Genomic DNA, 18,788 nt, shown 5'->3' on the forward strand with positions numbered 1-18,788 from the left:
TACTTGCCTACCTCTTTCCATAACAGAATGACTCCAACAAGAACAATATTGTTGTGACAGTTTTATGTCAACATATTAAACTGAAAACCTCAATCAATTTTTTTCTCCAAGTCAATTCATGGATATTTTGATTCACATAGAAATAATACCTTACACATTAGTTTTATAGATTTATAATACATATTCCTTTAGAAAGCATTTTCATGACAACTCTATGGCAAAGGATAGTCAGCACAATTGTTCCTATTTTGCAAGTCTAGAAAAGAAGCACAGCCTATGTACTTTCCCCAGAGTCACTAACTAGAGTTAGTGGCTGAGGGAAACTAGAATTCTGGTTTCCTCATATCCGGGCCATTGTAAGATTCCTCACTTTTGCCTTCACTCAGTGGAAACTTAGATTTCTTTTAACCTCTTTCGTTAGAAATCTTAGTACATTATTTCTTACAGGGGCTTAGAAATGGGTGCGGCAAGATGGGCTTTCCAAAGGCCCTCTCAGTTAATGCGGATGAGTTATCCACTTTTGTCCTTTAGGGGGTAAGTGGGACACTCATATGCTATACATTTTCTTTTGACATGACTTTCAACACTGGGATTGTACTGCTGCTATGACTCTATGATGTCATTACCTAAAATTACTCAAGAAAAGAGAAATTCCGTATTTTACCATTAGATGGTGCTAAGAGAAGTTTAAAGAAAATAGTCTCAAGTTATTGATGCAATGAATCAAAGGATTTGATCAGGCTTTACTATGAAGTAGACTCTATGCTTCTTTCCCAGACAGAAGTACACCCAACCCATCATCAAAGAGTAAAACATCTCCCATAGATACCCTATTCATTCAGTTCATTGTACTTCTGCCAACTTCAACTATAAATGAAGGAGTCCAAGATTCTATTTAGGGACATGAATACGCTTCACTTTGTTTATAGCTTGCTGCAACTCTCATTTTGGGCCTTTATCAATGTATTGTTCAATAGAATGTGCTATATTGGAAGACACTAAATGCCTAATAAATTATATTATTAATTACTAGAGGCCCGGTGCATGACATTCATGCACTTTATGACGTTGTGTGCATTGCAGTTAATGCATCACTTTAGTGGGCTTTTATTTTCCAATACTGATGATATTCTGTAAATCTAAAGTTGGGTCATGGCTCCGAACGTCCATGAAAATGAATGAACGAAGCCTTGGGCACCACAAGCTTTACTAACACTTAGTCTGTCTTAACACTTTTAAGTTTTTTGTTGTTGCTACCACTAGAAGGAGACTGGGAGAGAGATTATCTTTAATTCAACATTGTATATCCCCAACACTGAATATTCACCACATATAATATATCTCTACATATAATAGAGATTTTAAATGCATAAAAAACTAATTGAAGTTCTACTGGCTTCCCTCTCAAAACAAAAAAAGCCTGTCAGTTTCAGAATGAATTTCCACCATTTCAGCAGCTAAATCCTAGAACCTGAATTTGTTGCATACCCTTCTTGACCCAGCTCTCGTAATTCTCAAGTAGTGCAGCCCCAGTGGCTTAAAAGTAAAGAGTCTGGCTCCTTCTGTAGAACATTTTCATCTACAGTATTTTGTAGTAAGATACATTTTTTAGGTATCTTAGCAACACTTCAGAGGCACTGCTAATATTTCTGCTGCAAAAACAGTAGCTCAGAAAGAAATGAAGTGGAGAAATATCATAATCACTGTTTAAATGATGCATTTGTTGAAGACAATGCAAAAAAATGCAGTATAGTTTATTTCGGCAGGCTAAAGTCTGTGTCATGGAATGTGTCTAACGTAGATGAATAGACTATTGGTTAATAGATGCAGGCTGGGTAAACAGGACAATCAAGTTAATGAAGTACAAATATAGTTTATGAAATTATTATTATTTAATGCAAATAAAAGGTTTTATTATGTAATCCAGTTTCATTGTTTAAAGTTCTTCATGTTTTAACAAGTTGTTTGGGCATTATTTAGATGCAATGCTATTTGCCTTTGTTTATCATTGAAATAAGTCATCAGGGGATTTCTTGAAGAGAGTTAGACAACAAAAGTGCCTATCACTCTTATCAACTCTTCCTTTATGCTCTGTTGAAAATCAGAATTAATAACCAGAATCACAGAGTATAAATTTGCTGTACAATGCTGCCTTTAGTGTGTAAGATTGTTTGGCACAAGATAACAAACTCTCCAAGTAAAATAAGTAAATGTAACTACATGATGGCATGAGGGACAGAGGTCATAATCCAGAGATGTCCAATTTTACCAAATCAGTTTAACTTTAAAAGATAAAGATCTTTTTAATATATATATATATATATTTAATATATATATATTGATTTCAGAGAGGAAGGGAGAGGGAGAGATAGAAACATTAATGATCAGAGAGAATCATTGATCAGCTGCCTCCTGCACACTCCCCATTGGGGATCAAGCCTGCAACCTGGGCATGTGCCCTGACCAGGAATCGAACCATGACCTCCTGGTTCATAGGTCAACACTCAACCACTGAGCCACACCAACTGGGTAAAGGTCATGACCTTTTAAACTTGCCCTACCAAAGAGCAGAGGGATGAATGAGCTCCTTCAGCTAGTCAATGAACTACCAAAATATTTACTGGAAAATGCACATTTCAAACTGGTCTGCTGCCAAATGTGCAAAGTGTAAAGCCCTCAGCGACACAAGAGCAAGAGACAGTTTTGGGTCAGTGACATTGGTCTAGCTTCTCCCGAAGACAAGAAAAGTGAGTCTCCTAAAGCTCGCACTCCCCCACATATCCCAGTGCTCCCAGCCACCACTGACGCTCCCTCTCATCTTCCAGTGACCAGCCATGAAGTATGCCAGGCACACTGACAAGCTTGCATCTCACTTTTGAAAAAATGCCAAGTGGAAGGAAGAACTGTATAGTTTCCAGTGAACAGGCTACAGCAAGCAGAATATATTTTTCCCATTTTCAAAAAAATGAAGCAAGGCTACTATTTCCCCAAAATCTTCATTTGATTTTGGCTGTGAGTAGTTAATTTAGAGATTTATGGTTCACAGGGACAGCGGTGAATTTTATGACTAGGTCAGACTGTGTAAGTGACCACCTCATTTGCATGATTCAACAGTTTCCATGAAGTTCTGACTGGTCTGCAGTGTTGTTTAAATTTTTATCAATAGAATTATTATTTGGGTTGAAGTAAGTCCTGTGGGGAAAAAAATGTACATTTGACAGGGGAAGAAGATCAGCACTAATTAACTTATCTTATTTAACTAGCTCTGGAGAGCAGAGGCAGGGTCTGAGAACAGGTGAGAATGGGGGTTCAAGGTAGGAAGTGAAAACCAAGCTTGGCCCAGAAAAGCAAATCCATGTACAGACCAGCAGAAAGACACTTGGGTAATCAGTGTATAGTATCGAGCTCTTGGTGCTGAAAACAAGGAAAGATAAATATATCCTTACGTTAAAATGATTTGTGGGTAGGGTGAGGCTAGTTCTGCTTAAGAATTTCATGGGCTGTATCATAACCAATCAATAAGTATTTATCAAACACCTGGAATAATAGACACCTGTTGTCTTCATCTGTATACTATCTCTCCCTTTGGGGATCTGTTTTCCCCTCTCCATATGGATTGGATGGGACTGCCCATGACAGTCCCCTGCCTCTTCCACCCATCCCTGGCTATGATGGGTTGGTTTGTGTGCCCTCAAAAGTCATATGTTGAAATCCTAACCACCCAGTGACTCAGAATGGGTCTGTATTTAGAGAAAAGGCCTTTAAAAAGATTATTAAGTTGAGGTCACTATGATTAATTTAAAATGGGATCCAAATGAGGTCATTAGAGTAAAGGCAGGAAGATAAGATGGTGATAAAGTGAAGAGACAGTGAAGGGAGGAGCTCAGATTGAGGAGAAAATGGAAGACCAGGGAGAAATGCCTAAGCCTATGGGGTGGGGGAGGGGGAGGGGGTCTTAAATGCCACCCTGAGGAGTTTGGCTGAGTGAAGTGATTAAGAAAATTGGCTCCAGAATCAGACTGCCTATGTCCAGATAGCACTTGTCAGACATGGGATCCTGGAAAGTCACCTCACATGGCCACTGAATAAAATAGGAATAATATTAATATCTCCTTTATGGAGATACTGTGAGTGCTAAGCAAATTAATATATGTATGCATATATTTATACTAGTGGCCAAGTGCACAAAATTCGTGCACAGGGGGGCGTGTCCCTCAGCCTGGTCTGCACCGTCTCCAATCTGGGACCCCTCAGGAAATGTCCGACTGCAGTCAGACATCCCTTTCGAAATCCAGGACCTCTGGCTCCTAATCGCTCACCTGCCTGCCTGCCCGATCGCCCCTAACCACCCTGCCTGCTGGCCTGATCACCCCCAATGGCCCTCTCCTGCCAGACTCATGGCCCCCAACTGCCCTCCCTGGCCGGTCTCCCGGAAGGTCTCCCAGTCAAAATTAGCATATTACCCTTTTATTAGTATAAATATATTAAAAATATATTAGTATACATTTTACATAGATATTGTACAAATAGACATGATATATAATACAAAATATATTTTATTTTTAACTCAACTATATGGTGTGAATATTTTTCTATCCCAATAAAAGTAGATCTCCATCTATTTTAATGTCTTCATGGTTTTTTACTGATAAATATGCCACACTTGAATTGCATAATATTTTAGTATGTAAAACTTGTACATGAATAAGAAAGGTATGGAAAATTGTGTAATTTCACTAAATTTAAATTTTTTTTCTTTTTGTTTATTTGAATTTTCAATTCTTTTTATAATGAATGTATATTATTGGTGTAATAAAGGCATAATAAAAAGGAAAGGTAAAAGAAGTTTTAGAAATGCATGTTGAATCATTTTTAAAATTTGATTTCTATTTTCATTAACTTCCTTCTCATGAGTGGCCAAAGATTTAACCAGGATACAGGAAGGAAGAAATGTGTCCTTGGCCAACAACTTGACTTTTCTGAGACCTACAGTTGTTGAATGACAAATTAGCTTCCATTTCCTGGTGTCTAACTTATCTCCCAACTGGGCTGGCTAAAACTGTTGGGAGACAATCTTTTACAAACCACAACCAAACCATTAAAACACTCTGCTGGCTTTTCTTATGAAATAAATTCTACTCTTCTCTACTTATACTGAACTGAACAGAGCATTAAGAACTATAATTTGTCCTAGCTGGTTTGGCTCAGTGGATAGGATGTTGGCCTATGGACCAAAGGGTCCCGGGTTTGATTCCGGTCAAGGGCACGTATCTTATTTGCAGGTTCCTCCCTGGCCAGGGCTAGGCTTGTGCAGGAGGCAATTGCAAGAGGCAATCAATGTGTAAACACATAGATGTTTCTCTCTGTCTTTCCCTCTTTCTTCCACTGTCCTTAAAAAAATCAGTGGGAAAATATCCTCAAGTGAGGATAACAACAACAAAAAGAATTAAAATTTACTTCTGTCAACCTTAGAATGGAAATTCCTCCTATATTCTTCTATGATGTGAGTGCTAGGAGTAGTTCTTACATTTTCTTATATGTATTTTAGAGGAAAATTAGGAGAGGCTGCTTCGTGTGCCACTGGCCAGTTGTGTTGTTGGTGGAGGTTGGGCTGACAATTGCAGGAGTAGTTTGATTCTTTCCATTTTAGCAAGTGAGGAAAAAATATCCTTGGAATTGAATGCAATCTTGTGTGATTTTCTCCCGTGTTTGTTGTATGGAGCAGAGAAATAAGATTGTGGGATGTTTTTCTATAAATGTTTTTAAGGGGTGGTGTGGAAGAAAAATATGAATATTGGAGGTGCTTTGATGGAAACCCTTCAAGTGGCAGACCAAATGGTCCAGGTTTCGTAGGAGAGAAATTATGATAAAAAATATCTGACAGATGTGGAGAAAGTAGCAGATTTAAGAATACCAAAAGTGACATTTGAGATTCATGGCTCAGTAACATTGAAGGAATGAAAAGGCCAAAGAGGCTGTGATTATAAAGTGGTGAAATAGTTCAAGCTTTCAAAGATGAAGTAGCTCTCTGTGGTGTAAGTTCCTGAGCAAGGCTATAGAAATGGGAGGCTGGCGCTGGTGAGAAAGGAAGGTAGCAGTTTGATGAGATCCGATAAGGGATTAATCTCCAAAATTTACGGGGAACTCATACGATTTAACAAAAGGAAGATAAACGATCCAATTAAAAAATGGGCAAAGGACCTCAATAGACACTTCTCCAAAATGGACATACAGAAGGCCAAACAGCATATGAAAAAGTGCTCAAAGTCACTGATCATCTGAGAGACGCAAATCAAAATGACAATGAGGTACCACCTAACATCTGTAAAAATGGCTGTCATCAACAAATCAACAAATGACAAGCAAGGATGCGGAGAAAAGGGAACGCTCGTGCACTGCTGGTGGGAATGCAGACTGGTGCAGCCACTGTGGAAACAGCATGGAGTTTCCTCAGAAAATTAAAAATGGATCTCCCAGTGATCCCACTTCTAGGAATATATCCCAAGAAATCAGAAACACCCATCAGAAAGAATAAATGCACCCCTATGTTCATAGCAGCACAATTTACCATAGCTAAGATTTGGAAACAGCCTAAGTGCCCATCAGCAGATGAATGGATTAAAAAACTGTGGTGCATCTACACAATGGAATACTATGCAGCTGTGAAAAAGAAGGAACTCTTACCATTTGCAACAGCATGGACACATCTAGAGAACATTCTGCTAAGCGAAATAAGCCAGTCAAAGGAAGATAAGTGTCACATGATCTCACTCATATGTGGAATCTAATGACCAACATAAACTGATGAACAAAAATAGACCCAGAAACATAGAAGCATTGAACAGACTGTCAAACCTCAGAGGGAAGGCAGGGGAGGGTGGAGGGTCAGGGGGGGAGAGATCAACCAATGAACTCATATGCATATATCCATAACCCAAGGACACAGACAGTGGGTGGTGAAAACTTGGAGGATGAGGGGAGAGAGAGGGCAATGGGGGAAAAAGGGACATATGTAATACTTTCAACAATAAAGATTTATTTAAAATAAAATAAAAAAACGTTAAAAAAGCTGTGAGTTAGGATGATAAAAGGGTCATGTGAATAAATATCATTTTGACAAGAATGATGGTAGATCTGAAGTCGAGAGGAAGATGTTAACCCAGGTGATAATTTTCTTATTAATTATGTTGAATAATCAAGATGTTGGTAGATAATAGTAAGAAGGAGAAGCAAAGAGTTGCTATCTATACCCCAACTCTAGAGATTAAGGTTTTAGTGGAAAGCCCAGCTTCATTGTTCTCAGGGGTTAACAAAAGACATTATTTTATGAGAAAAATTAAAATCAAAGCTGGAGTTTCCAGCTCTGGCTGGGAGACTCAGCTGGTTGGAGCATCATTCCACAGACCAAAAAGGTCCCGATTTGATTCCCATGAGGGCACATACCTGGGCTGTGGGTTCCATCCCTAGTCAGGGCACCTACAGGATATTTCTCACATTGATGTTTCTCTCTCTCTCTCTCTCTCTCTCTCTGATTAAAAATCAATTTTAAAAAAGAACAGCTAGAGTTACCAAGGATTTAGGGAAATGCAAAGATATGCTAAGAGAAGGAGCATAGAACAAGAAAGGAAGTGGAAGGGTATGAGAGAATGTTGACTTGGACTAGGCTGGTCATGGTAGAGATGGAGACAAGTAGACAGATAAGCTTTGGGAGTGACTTGCTGTTGAATTGAATGGGAATTTGAATGCACTCCCAGAAATTCTACCAATTAGGAATTCACTGGGTTTGCAAGCTTCTCTTATAAAAATTCAAATACATCTAAGAGGCTTATGACCCTGGTGAGGGTGTAATTTAGTCTGCATTAGTTCCATCAGCTTACTTTCACCATCACCTAGCTGAAGTCAGTCATACTTAAAGAGCTGAGGAGAAGCATGTTTTGCATAAAGGATATAATTGTGTATAAGACAGGATGTGAAGTCTTGGGAAAGACAGAGGCCTGAAAGAGCTTACAGGAGACGCAGAGATGGTGGCAGCATTTGAGAGCACAGAGAACAGGCAAACTGGCCTCTGAAATTTGCCTGATTGCTTCTTAGAGATAAGTTCCCAATTTTCTTTAAAACTGGGAATGTCTCATTTCTTGTAGTCTTGTTTGAAAAAAAATATTCCACCAATTTATAGCAGAGGAAAGGAAATAAATAAAAGCATTAAAAGCATTGATGCCTTAGCCGGTTTGGCTCAGCAGATGTGGACTAATGGATCCCAGGTTTGATTCCAGTCAAGGGCACATGCCGGGGTTGTGGGCTCCATCCCCAGGAGGGGGCATACAGGAAGCAGCTGATGAATGATTCTCATCACTGATGTTTCTCTCTCTCTCCCTCTCCCTTTCTCTCTGAAATCAATAAAGATATATATATTTTTTTAAAGCATTAACAATTTCCATGTTGTCTTGTTTAAATTCAAGGCAGGCTACCTGATTCTCTAACAATATTTTACTGATATCATATGATAAAAAGGAATTTTAAAATCTAAAATATTAAAAACAATCATCAGTGCCATGCGAGATAAATAAATATTATTGACCAATGTTTAAAAATAATTTCAATTATGTTATTTTAAAGATTTGTTTTATCTTTGGTAGTAAATATCTATAATTTTTTTTAAAGTCCAGTCTTGTTTAGATACAACAAAAGGTATTACATTTTATTTATTGTTTTATTTTTTCTTTAGGTGCTCACAATCTTATTAAAAAATAATGACACAGATCCTAAAATGTTCCAAATGCTACCTTTTGGGTATAATTTTGGGTACATTTCAAACGTCATGTGTCAGGCACTGCTCAGAGCTAAGATAACACTACTGGGAAGAATGAGTAATAGCCAAAAATTTGGCTCACTCCTAACCCTGACTTCTTGGATGGTGATCCTGCATAAAAAAAAGAACAAAAACAACAACTCACACATGAAATAAAACAATTCTCTGATGTTTTGTTTTGTACTTATATTTCAAATATGGAAAATAAATTCTTCTTATAAAAAAACACAAACAGTAAAAAGCAACAACAAAAAAACATTAGCAACAAGTTTGGGCTCATAAAAAAAATTAGGCAACTTTTTTTTCTTAAGCAAAGCACTAAATGGCAAGATAAAAATAAATCAGTTCGTAAGCCCATAGAAATTCCACGGATTTGTGCCTCTGGATGTGAATCACAAGTCTAATGGCAGGTACACTCTGTAGCTTCGGGATGGAACAGACTGTGAGTCTCCCCCGCTGTCTTCAAGCTTTCCTCTGCATCTGGCCCAAACTCCGCGGGTCCTGCCACACGTGGAGGGTCCCAGCTGTGTTTACCAGTATGAGCATCCATCCTTAGCATCCTTGATTCTCTCTGCCGCCTAAGCTAAAATCTGGGACAACGCATCCGTGTGGGGAAAGGCACTGGGGAACCTCAGAATTATTGATCATTGCCAAACACTGTGTTTTTATAGATAAGAGACATGAAGCACAACCAGGCTGGAAATCTGGCTCAGAATTACCCATTTATTAAGCCTCAGAGTGCAGCTTCTCAGGTCATCTCTCAAACTGTGGAGAGACACTTCTCCATGTACCTGTCACATTTCTGCACATTTTGGAAACAGAGGCACTGACCACCTTTGCTCTGGATGATCTTTTCAAAGACGCCTAGATAGCAGATAGCTTTGAAATATAAAGATCATGTCTCCCTCCTGAGCAAAGAGAAGGTTTTGTCCAATATAACAAACTAATGTCTCCCTTTGGGGCAAAGGGCAGGCATGCTCGCTGCCCGTTATCGAACAGGCAAACTCCCTAAGCTAGGAGCTCCTCTCTTGAACCACAAACCACTAAGTTTACAAGTGTCAGCTGCCTTCTTCACATCGCCCGATGGGGACTGGGCTCAGTGAACCGGGACAAATGCTGATAGCCTGACTGCAGCCACTGCTGTAAATTATAGTCATTTTTCTCTGAGTCAGGAGCCTCCTGTCTCCTGCCAGCACCCAGGACAGACTGACTTGTGAGCTTGGAAGGGAGAAGAAATCTCAGACCCTTCATACTTTTTGACAGAAACCTAAAATTTTAGTGATAGTCACTCATATAAAAAGAAAAATAATACTAAGCACTAAGAGGCCTGTTGCTTGATTTTTCAAATCTAGGGTGATCCAGTTACCATTTTTTAAGCATTATGTGTTAGGGTAATATGTAATATTTTATATTCTTCAAATCAAATTATATATATACACACACACATATTACTTACTTTATTTTTAAAATTTCATTTATGAAATGGTTACATTAGCCTCACCCAACAGCAACCTGAAGTTAAGTCACATAGCTAATAGGTGGCAGAGCTAAAATCCCTGGTTTCAAAATTTTGTTTTGCCTTCCTCCAAATAAAACACAGCTTTAAATGGCATCGGCCATTTTGGTTTTAAATGAAATGGCTAAATTGTGTCATATTGTGTTTAGTTTGATAATCTTACCTTTTTAATAGAACTACTGTAGATGTTTAGGCACCGACATGTTGCTATCTAATATGCATTCAATATTAAATATTCAGTATTCAGAACAGATACAATGTTATTAATACTGAGTTTACATTATATACTATATAGTCACAGAAAAAGTCTACCACAAAAGCTGTTCTTTATAAAAGTTAAATCATACAACCATGCTGGAGACATATTCTTTTAAAGCTACACAGCTAAGAAAACACGACAGGAGAAATAATTCCATTTAAAAAGCTATATATCCCATAAACTATCTTGTTAGTCATGAAGATAAATAGAAAATAACACACTAGACAGAGTGGAGAAAGGACATATATCGAGAACTTACAAATGTTCTTAAGAATAAAAAATGTTTGCCCAGCCTGTGTGGCTCAGGGGTTGAGCGTCTACCTATGAACCAGGAGGTCGTGGTTTGATTCCCCATCAGGGCACGTACCTGGGTTGCAGGCTAGATCCCTAGTGTGAGGTATGTGCAGGAGGCAGCCCATCAATGATTATCTCTCATCACTGATATTTCTATCTTTCCCCCTCTCTCTTCCTCCCTGAAATCAATAAAAAAATATTTTTTAAAAAGAATAAAAAATGTTTAAAGCAAAAGAGGAAAACGTCTTAATTTTATGAAAGCAAAAGTAAAATATAAACTTATAAACTGGTAATCCATTTCTGGCTATAAATGCACTTTCATCCCTGTAATTCTATGTTGCCAATTCTAATACTAAAGAAACTTAATGTTCTGAGTCAACCATTTTTGTAAATAGCAAAAACAACAAAAACTTAAAAATCTGTAGGCATTTTTCAAAATGCAAACAATATTTTTTCAAATTGCTTTAACTGTATTTCCAAATTTATTAGTAATGTATTAATGGAAGTAGTTATTTTACTTATTCCTCACATTACTTTAAAAAAAGTAAAATAAAGAAACTATCCAGCAGATGTTTACAAAAACCAAACAAATTTAGGGACTATGGAGTCAGTTACAATTGTGATTTAAGAGAGTAACTACAGAACCAAGTTTATGTAGCTCTCATTTATTTTAGACAAGTATCTTAAATTAAAAGCTTAAGTGCTGATGCACTTTGATTTATTTTAATCCTTGGTGTATAACAGTAGTAGTGTAAGTGGGACATACCAATGTGGTTAATGTTTGGTGTGAAAGCAGAAACCCCATGGAAGAGGCGATGGGTTAAGGTATTATTTTTCTGATTCCATTTGGACAAAAATTAATTTTAAAAATAATTAAAGGTATGTAGATCTAAATTTTAATTATATAATAAAATACCTTCTAGGGGCATAGCCATTAAACATTAAATGGATTTTAAACAAGAAATATGAAGAACACTTTCATTGATGAGCTTTATAGGAGACTATAATTTCATCTATGAAGACATGTAACATCTGATGTTATTTTCCCACTCAGGGAATCTATGAGAAAATGAGACGGTGATTTTCATCCTACATTTCTAATGTTGTCAAGACATAGAATTTACTCAGTCAGTATCTTGTCTTAAACACACAGACAAATTGAGAAGATTTCAAAAAGAAGAAACACATTAATCGTGAAGACATTTTTTTTTAATTTCAAGTTTTATATAATTAAGAAGTACTATAATAATTGCTTTTAAAATAAAGAAGAAAATGTATCAAAAAAAACATATATGAAGAAAAGGAATCTAGAAAGAAAGAAGGCAAAACTGAAAGAAAGAATATTAATGTCACACTCGTATTACTTATTATAGAGGTCTTTCCATTGGTAAAACCGTGTGGATTCTGGAAGATTTATGATCGTGAAATTGGTGGACAAAGGAGCTCATCTATCAGATGATGTCTCCTACAGACGCCTACATATTTCACATGTTTATGCATAAGGAAGCTAAGGAAAGCTTACCTGGAAATCTTTGAATTATTTGACATAAGCCTTCCTTTCTGCAAAGCTGATGCTGTATTTCTGGTAATATGTTTACCTGAAAGGAATGAAAAAGATTCTAGTGAGCTGGGCATTCATAAATGCTCGGGCAAAGGGAACGCCATCCACACCCTGCCCTCAGCCTCTGCAAGTCAACATTTAGATCCAGAATAAAGATTGGTCTATTTGGTAACATAAAATTAAAACCTGGCCCTTAGAAATCTTCAAAATATTTGGGAATGCTTTCGAAAACCTTGATTTATTTCAAAGCCATGATATTTGCTAGAAATAAAAGGGAATACTATGTCCTTACGGCAAACAGAGCAACACAAATAACTTCATAGTTTCAAATTTAGCTTTGGCAAAAAAATAGTACTAAGCATAACATACCTCAAAGTAAGTCAACTACAGTGCAACGTTCCAAGGTCCCTCGGTGATTTCAATCACAGACAGTGGAAATTCAGTGCTAAACCTATTTCAAAACTCCATCCCTACTTTTCACTTCGTACTGAAGGGCATTATTGCTTCCAAATATAAAGGCCCAGCTATCCATAAAACTCTACTTTAACAAAAATTTGTTCTTAAAAAGCCTCATACATATGATCACGAATTCAAATATGTACTTTAACTTGAAAAGGTACAAACAAGCTAATTCTCTCCCCTCCTGAATTTACAGATTGGCTAGCTAGCTATTATCAACAAAATCTCAAAAATAATTCCAAATATGGTAAAGCCTTCTTAAAGCCAACAGAGAGAGATAAGTGTAAATTACCTTGAATATCCGATTCATTCTGAACAATTATCGATTACTCTCAAACTAATTCACTCTAATCCAGTGGTCGGCAAACTGCGGCTCGGCAAACCACGGCTCTCGAGCCACATGCGGCTCTTTGGCCCTTTCAGTGTGGCTCTTCCACAAAATACCGACTTCTGCACATGGGCCACAAAGTTTCAATTGCACTGTACGTGTGGGCCCGCACGTGGTATTTTGTGGAAGAGCCACACTGAAGGGACCAAAGAGCCGCATGTGGCTCGCAAGCCACGGTTATTAGAGTCTAAATCCAGGGGTGGGCAAACTTTTTGACTTGAGGGCCACAATGGGTTCTTAAACTGCACCGGAGGGCCGGAACAAAAGCATGGATGGAGTGTTTGTGTGAACTAATATAAATTCAAAGTAAACATCATTACATAAAAGGGTACTGTCTTTTTTTTTAGTTTTATTCATTTCAAACAGGCCGGATCCAGCCCGCGGGCCGTAGTTTGCCCACGGCTGAAATCTAATAAAACACAGGAGTTTCTCTACTTGGTCTTGCTGGCGTGATTAGATGAGAAGAATGCAGTTGCAGTTGGAGAAAAGCGAGGGAACCAGGGACAAGACTTGTGGTCCCACTTCTCCCACCCAACAGAATGGTAATCTTGAGTCCATCACTTGGCTCCTCTTCCTCCCTCTCTCAGTTTGTAAAATAAAGTAGTTAGAGCCTTGGGTGTTTAAGTTCCACTTCTGCTCTTAGATAGTATCAACCCAATAATTCAATCATAGTTTTAGTTTTGTTTTGTTTTGTTTTGAAATGTATTTGTATTGACTTCAGGGAGGAAGGGAAGAGTGATATAAACATCAATAATGAGAGAAAATCATTGATCAGCTACCTCCTGCAGGCCCCCTACCAGGGACCATGCCCACAACCCAGGCATGTGCCCTTGACCGGAATCGAACCCAGGACCCTTCAGTCTTCAGGCCAATGCTCCACCCACTGAGACAAACTAGCTAGGGCTTGTTTTGTTTTTTAATGGTTCATTTAAAAAAAAGCACCTTAAGCTTTGAAACAATGCATCAGTTATTCTCCAACCATCACAATCCTGTTACCTCCTCTTCATTTATTCAGTAAGATGCAAACTTCAGCCCAGGTCATCTATGAATGAAGCCCAGACTTCAGCAGAAGCCACTCTGTGAAATCTGCACTAGCAACATTCCTAAACGCTCCATTTGAAAGTCTACAGAGATACCAAAGTCTGAGCCACTTATGTTCTTACTGCACTGGGAATTGAGAAAAGGCTACATTTCTTAAATTCCAAATATGACAATTCAGAGACTAAATGTAGGGGGAAAAAAGGTTTCATAAAATCCTGAAGTTTTCCATTCAGAATTCCTAAAGCAGGCTGGAGGTCAGGGACAGAGCACTGCAAAAATATGGGAAATTCATACCAAATGTTTGAGGTTTTTTTGGTTTGTTTTTTCTTAAGCTAACATATAAAAGCATCTTTCAGATGTAAAAAGCTTCTAAAGGCAATAAACTTGAACCATTTTCCCCCACAATAGGCAAAATGACTGGGCTGCTATTGACTAATAAAATCTTTACAATAGAAGGACCCAGAAAGAGAGCCAGCATCAGGGAAGTGACATGAAAGACTATGTACTGGCACAGGTCCGGCTTCAGACCTTCTCCCACTGCTTGAAGGGCTCAGAGCAGATGTGCTGTCATTGCAAATGCTTAAAGCACCCTGGGTCCCATCGTCTGCTACAAACAGGATGGAACAGAAGCCTTGGTAACATGAGTTACAAAACTCATGGGCCAAAAAGCTTTGTGTAGATGCTGCAAAGATAGTGCCCAGCGTGCACAGCCTTCACATAGAAGGTACTTTGCTGTGTCTCATCAGAGAGATGACTTTTCATTTGAGGCCTTGGATGAAAAGGATGAGCTGACTCAGGATCAACCAAGCACTTGCTCCAGAAATTCAGAGCCACGCCAAGGGAAGTAACTACTCACCCCTCCCGCCTTCCATTTTCCCAGCCCTCACCCAGTGACCTCTTCCCATGCTCTTTCCTCCAAAGTAAATCTTTGGAATTCAGAGTCACAGCAGATGACATAATCATGGTGACACGTGACACCAGAAATATCATCTCCATTCTAATCTGGAACTGAGCACCAAACTAAGCAGTTAAACTGAATGACTCAGCACAGAGAAATAAACACACTCCAGGGCTAGGGTCACACGGCTATGGCAAATCATCTACATGACACATATTTTGACTTTTTAATTGCTAAACCTAACAACGTTCTTCTGTCTCTAGTGCTTTATATTCTTATTTTTTTACGTTCATCATAAAATTTATGATTTGCATCACGGTATCAACTGGAACATCATCAAAGAAGTTTTTACTGGGTTAGCTAACTTTTATAAGATGAGCTTCTCCAGCTTCAGACTGCAATAAATATTTGTATCAGGCTTTACTTTGGGGGAAGTTCACCCACCGCCCCCACACATGCACACAACCGCCCCCATTATCAGCACCCCCCCACCCTTCGAGTGGTGATTTTGTTACAATTCATTAATCTATATTGACACATCCTAATCACCCAAATAGTCATTTCTATACCCATTTTATACTGGGTTTGAATGCTTTACAAGTGTGTGTGTGTTTATAGACTGCTGTTCTGATATTTTCCTTAGCATAAAATCTTTCCTATCTTTGAAAGAATTAGAATGAATATAAAATGATATTGACATTTGAGCCTGGGACATTTCTGAGATCAAATTGGGACAAAGGAAATGTGCATTTATTTTTTTAAATATATTTTTATTGATTTCAGAGAGGAAAGGAGAGGAAGAGAGAGATAGAAACATCAATGATGAGAGAGAATCATTGAGTGGCTGCCCCCTGCACACCCCCTACTGGGGATCGAGTCCCAATGCCCTTGACCTGAATCAAACCCACGACCCTTCAGTCCACAGGCCAACACTCTATCCACTGAGCCAAACTGGCTAGGGTGGAAATGTGCATTTAAAAAGATTTCAATCTCAACATATCTTCTACAACCATAATCAGTGATAATCTGTATCTAAATTATTTTTATTACATATATTATCAGAATCAAAAGTAAAAAATCATTCTTAGTTGAAACCTTTAATTAATAAGTGCAACAGTATAATATTAATTATAAACATTTAAAAGGTGTTTAAAATAAAATTTTTTAAAAAACTAACACTACAGTAACTCATTAAGGAGAATAGGCATTTAAATGTAGACTATTTATAAAGTGTAAGAAAACATCCAAGTAATAAAAAATTTTTAGTCACTTGTGAACAATGAGAGTATACACACTTCATATTGTATCTTAGAAACTACTCTTTTTCTTCACTAGATCTGTAAGACTTTTATTCCTTTTATTTTATCAAAAATAGGATCTCTGAAAGCTGTTCAGTGTCATCCATAAGGAAAAGAATTAATGACAAGAAAAGAAGCAACTAATCAAAGAAAAAAAAAGTCCTTTTATCCCCCAAGTTTCTAACACACAATTATTCCATCAAATTCACCTGAAAATGTCCTTAACAGAAGAGCCCTTTCAGTAGTTCTCAGCGCTCCAAGTAGTACTAAAAACAGCATCCTGGTTTTAGGGGTTGCTAATCCCACAAACATTTAGAGCTAGAAATCAATCCCTCAACTCAGGAAATACTAGAACCTGTCTGTGAGAGGTGAGATGCAGCCCCAGTTACTAAATTTAATGCTACCCCAACTAGTGGACCTCACTTCACTTTCAGCAACACATGGACCAATACAGTTTTAAATTTATGTTACTCTCTTCCTGACTAAAGCGACTCCTGACCATTCATTTTCTATAACAGATCGATGGTCATTTTCATTAAGCACTTAATTTCCAAACCTCTGACGTGTAATTTTAATTTGAGCAGATGCCCTTTCTTTGTCCACTTTACAGTCTCTGACAATCCCACAACATCATCAAGCAATTGGAAACAACTGTTTTATTTTTTTCTTTATTGTTGAAAATATTACAGATGTTCCACTTTCTTTTTCCCCTCACCCTACCCAGGCCTTCACCACATTATTGTCTGTATCCATGGGCAATGCATATATGCATACAAATTCTGTGGTTAATCTCTTCCCACCTCCTCTCATCCCTCTGAGATTCATCAGTCTGTTCCATGCTTCCATGCCTCTGGATCTATTTTGTTCATCCGTTTATTTTGTTCATTGTATTCCACATTTAAATGTGATCCTGTGATATTTGTCTTTCTCTATCTGGCTTATTTGCCTTTCCAGAATCTCCAGGTCCCTCCATGCTGTCTCAAAGGTAAGACATGCTTCTTTTTTACAACTACATAGTATTCCATGGTGTAAATGTATCACAGCTTTCTTATCCACTCATCTACTGATGGGCACTTGAGCTGTTTCCAGATTTTAGCTATTGTAAATAACACTGCTATGAACATAGGGATACATATATTCTTTCTGGTTGGTGTCTTGGGATGCTTAGAATATATTTCTAGAAGTGGAATAACTAAATCAAACAGCAGTTCCATTTTTAATTTTTTGAGGAAACTCCATACTGTTTTCCATTGTGGCTGCACCAGTCTGCATTCCCACCAGTAGTATACTAGGGTTCCTTTTTCTCCACATCCTTGCCAGCACTTGTTGTTTCTTGATTTGTTTTGATTTGCATCTCTCTGATGATTAGTGACGTTGAACATTTTTTCATATGTCTCTTGGCGATCTGTATGTCTGCTTTGGAAAAGTGTCTATTTAGGTCCTTTGCCCATTTTTAAATTAGATTGTTTGTCTTCCTTTTATTGAGTTGTATGACGTCTTTATATATTTTGGAGACTAACCCCTTAGACTATATATCATTGGCAAATATATTCTCCCATACAGTGGATTCCCTTTTCATTTTGAGGATGGTTTCTTTTGCTGTGCAGAAGATTTTTAGTTTGATGTAGTCCCATTTGTTTATTTTTTCCTTTGTTTCTCTTGCCCAAGGAGATGTATAGGTGAGAATTCTGCCACATGAGATGTCTGAGATTTTGTTGTTATATTTTCTTCTAGGATTTATGGTTTCACGACTTGCATTTAAGTTTTTTATCCATTTTGAGTTTATTCTTGTGTGTGGTGTAAGTTGATGATCTAGTTTCATTTTTTTTGCATATACCTGTCCAATTTACTCAACACTATATATTGAAGAGACTGTCTGTACTCCACTGAATGCTCTTGCCTCCTTTGTCAAATGTTAATTGAATGTAGTGGCTTGGGTCAATTTCTGGGTTCTCTGTTCCATTACATTGATCCTTATGCGTGTTCTTGTGCCAATACAAGGCTGTATTGATTACAATGGGCTTATAGTATAACCAGAGGCCCGTTGCAGGAAGATTCCTGCAAGAATAGGGCTTCCTGAGACTTGAGCGAAGCAGAGAAGGGAGCGAAGCCCACCGAGGCGGGCTTCGCTCCCTTCTCCGCTGCCTCGCTCTCTCCCTTCTCCACTGCTTCACTCCCTTCCCTTCTCACCACTGCTTCACTTCCCTTCCTTTCCTCCACTGGCTTCACTCCCTCCATTCTCCACTGCCTCACTCCCTCCCTTCT

The 18,788-nt window shown here is 38.0% G+C and overlaps 1 protein-coding gene across 1 annotated transcript in view; it reads right to left on the reverse strand.

The window, feature by feature from the left end:
* The window catches only part of CPED1 (cadherin like and PC-esterase domain containing 1), a 274,615-nt gene that overhangs the window by 189,850 nt on the left and 65,977 nt on the right, over nt 1-18,788 (reverse strand). Inside the window, exon 4 of the mRNA XM_006098705.3 lies at nt 12,401-12,476. Coding sequence (XP_006098767.1) covers nt 12,401-12,476 — 76 coding nt within the window. The remainder of the gene's footprint in view (nt 1-12,400; nt 12,477-18,788) is intronic.

This window comes from Myotis lucifugus, unplaced genomic scaffold (assembly GCF_000147115.1).
Source record: "Myotis lucifugus unplaced genomic scaffold, Myoluc2.0 scaffold_245, whole genome shotgun sequence".
Lineage (NCBI taxonomy): Eukaryota > Metazoa > Chordata > Mammalia > Chiroptera > Vespertilionidae > Myotis > Myotis lucifugus.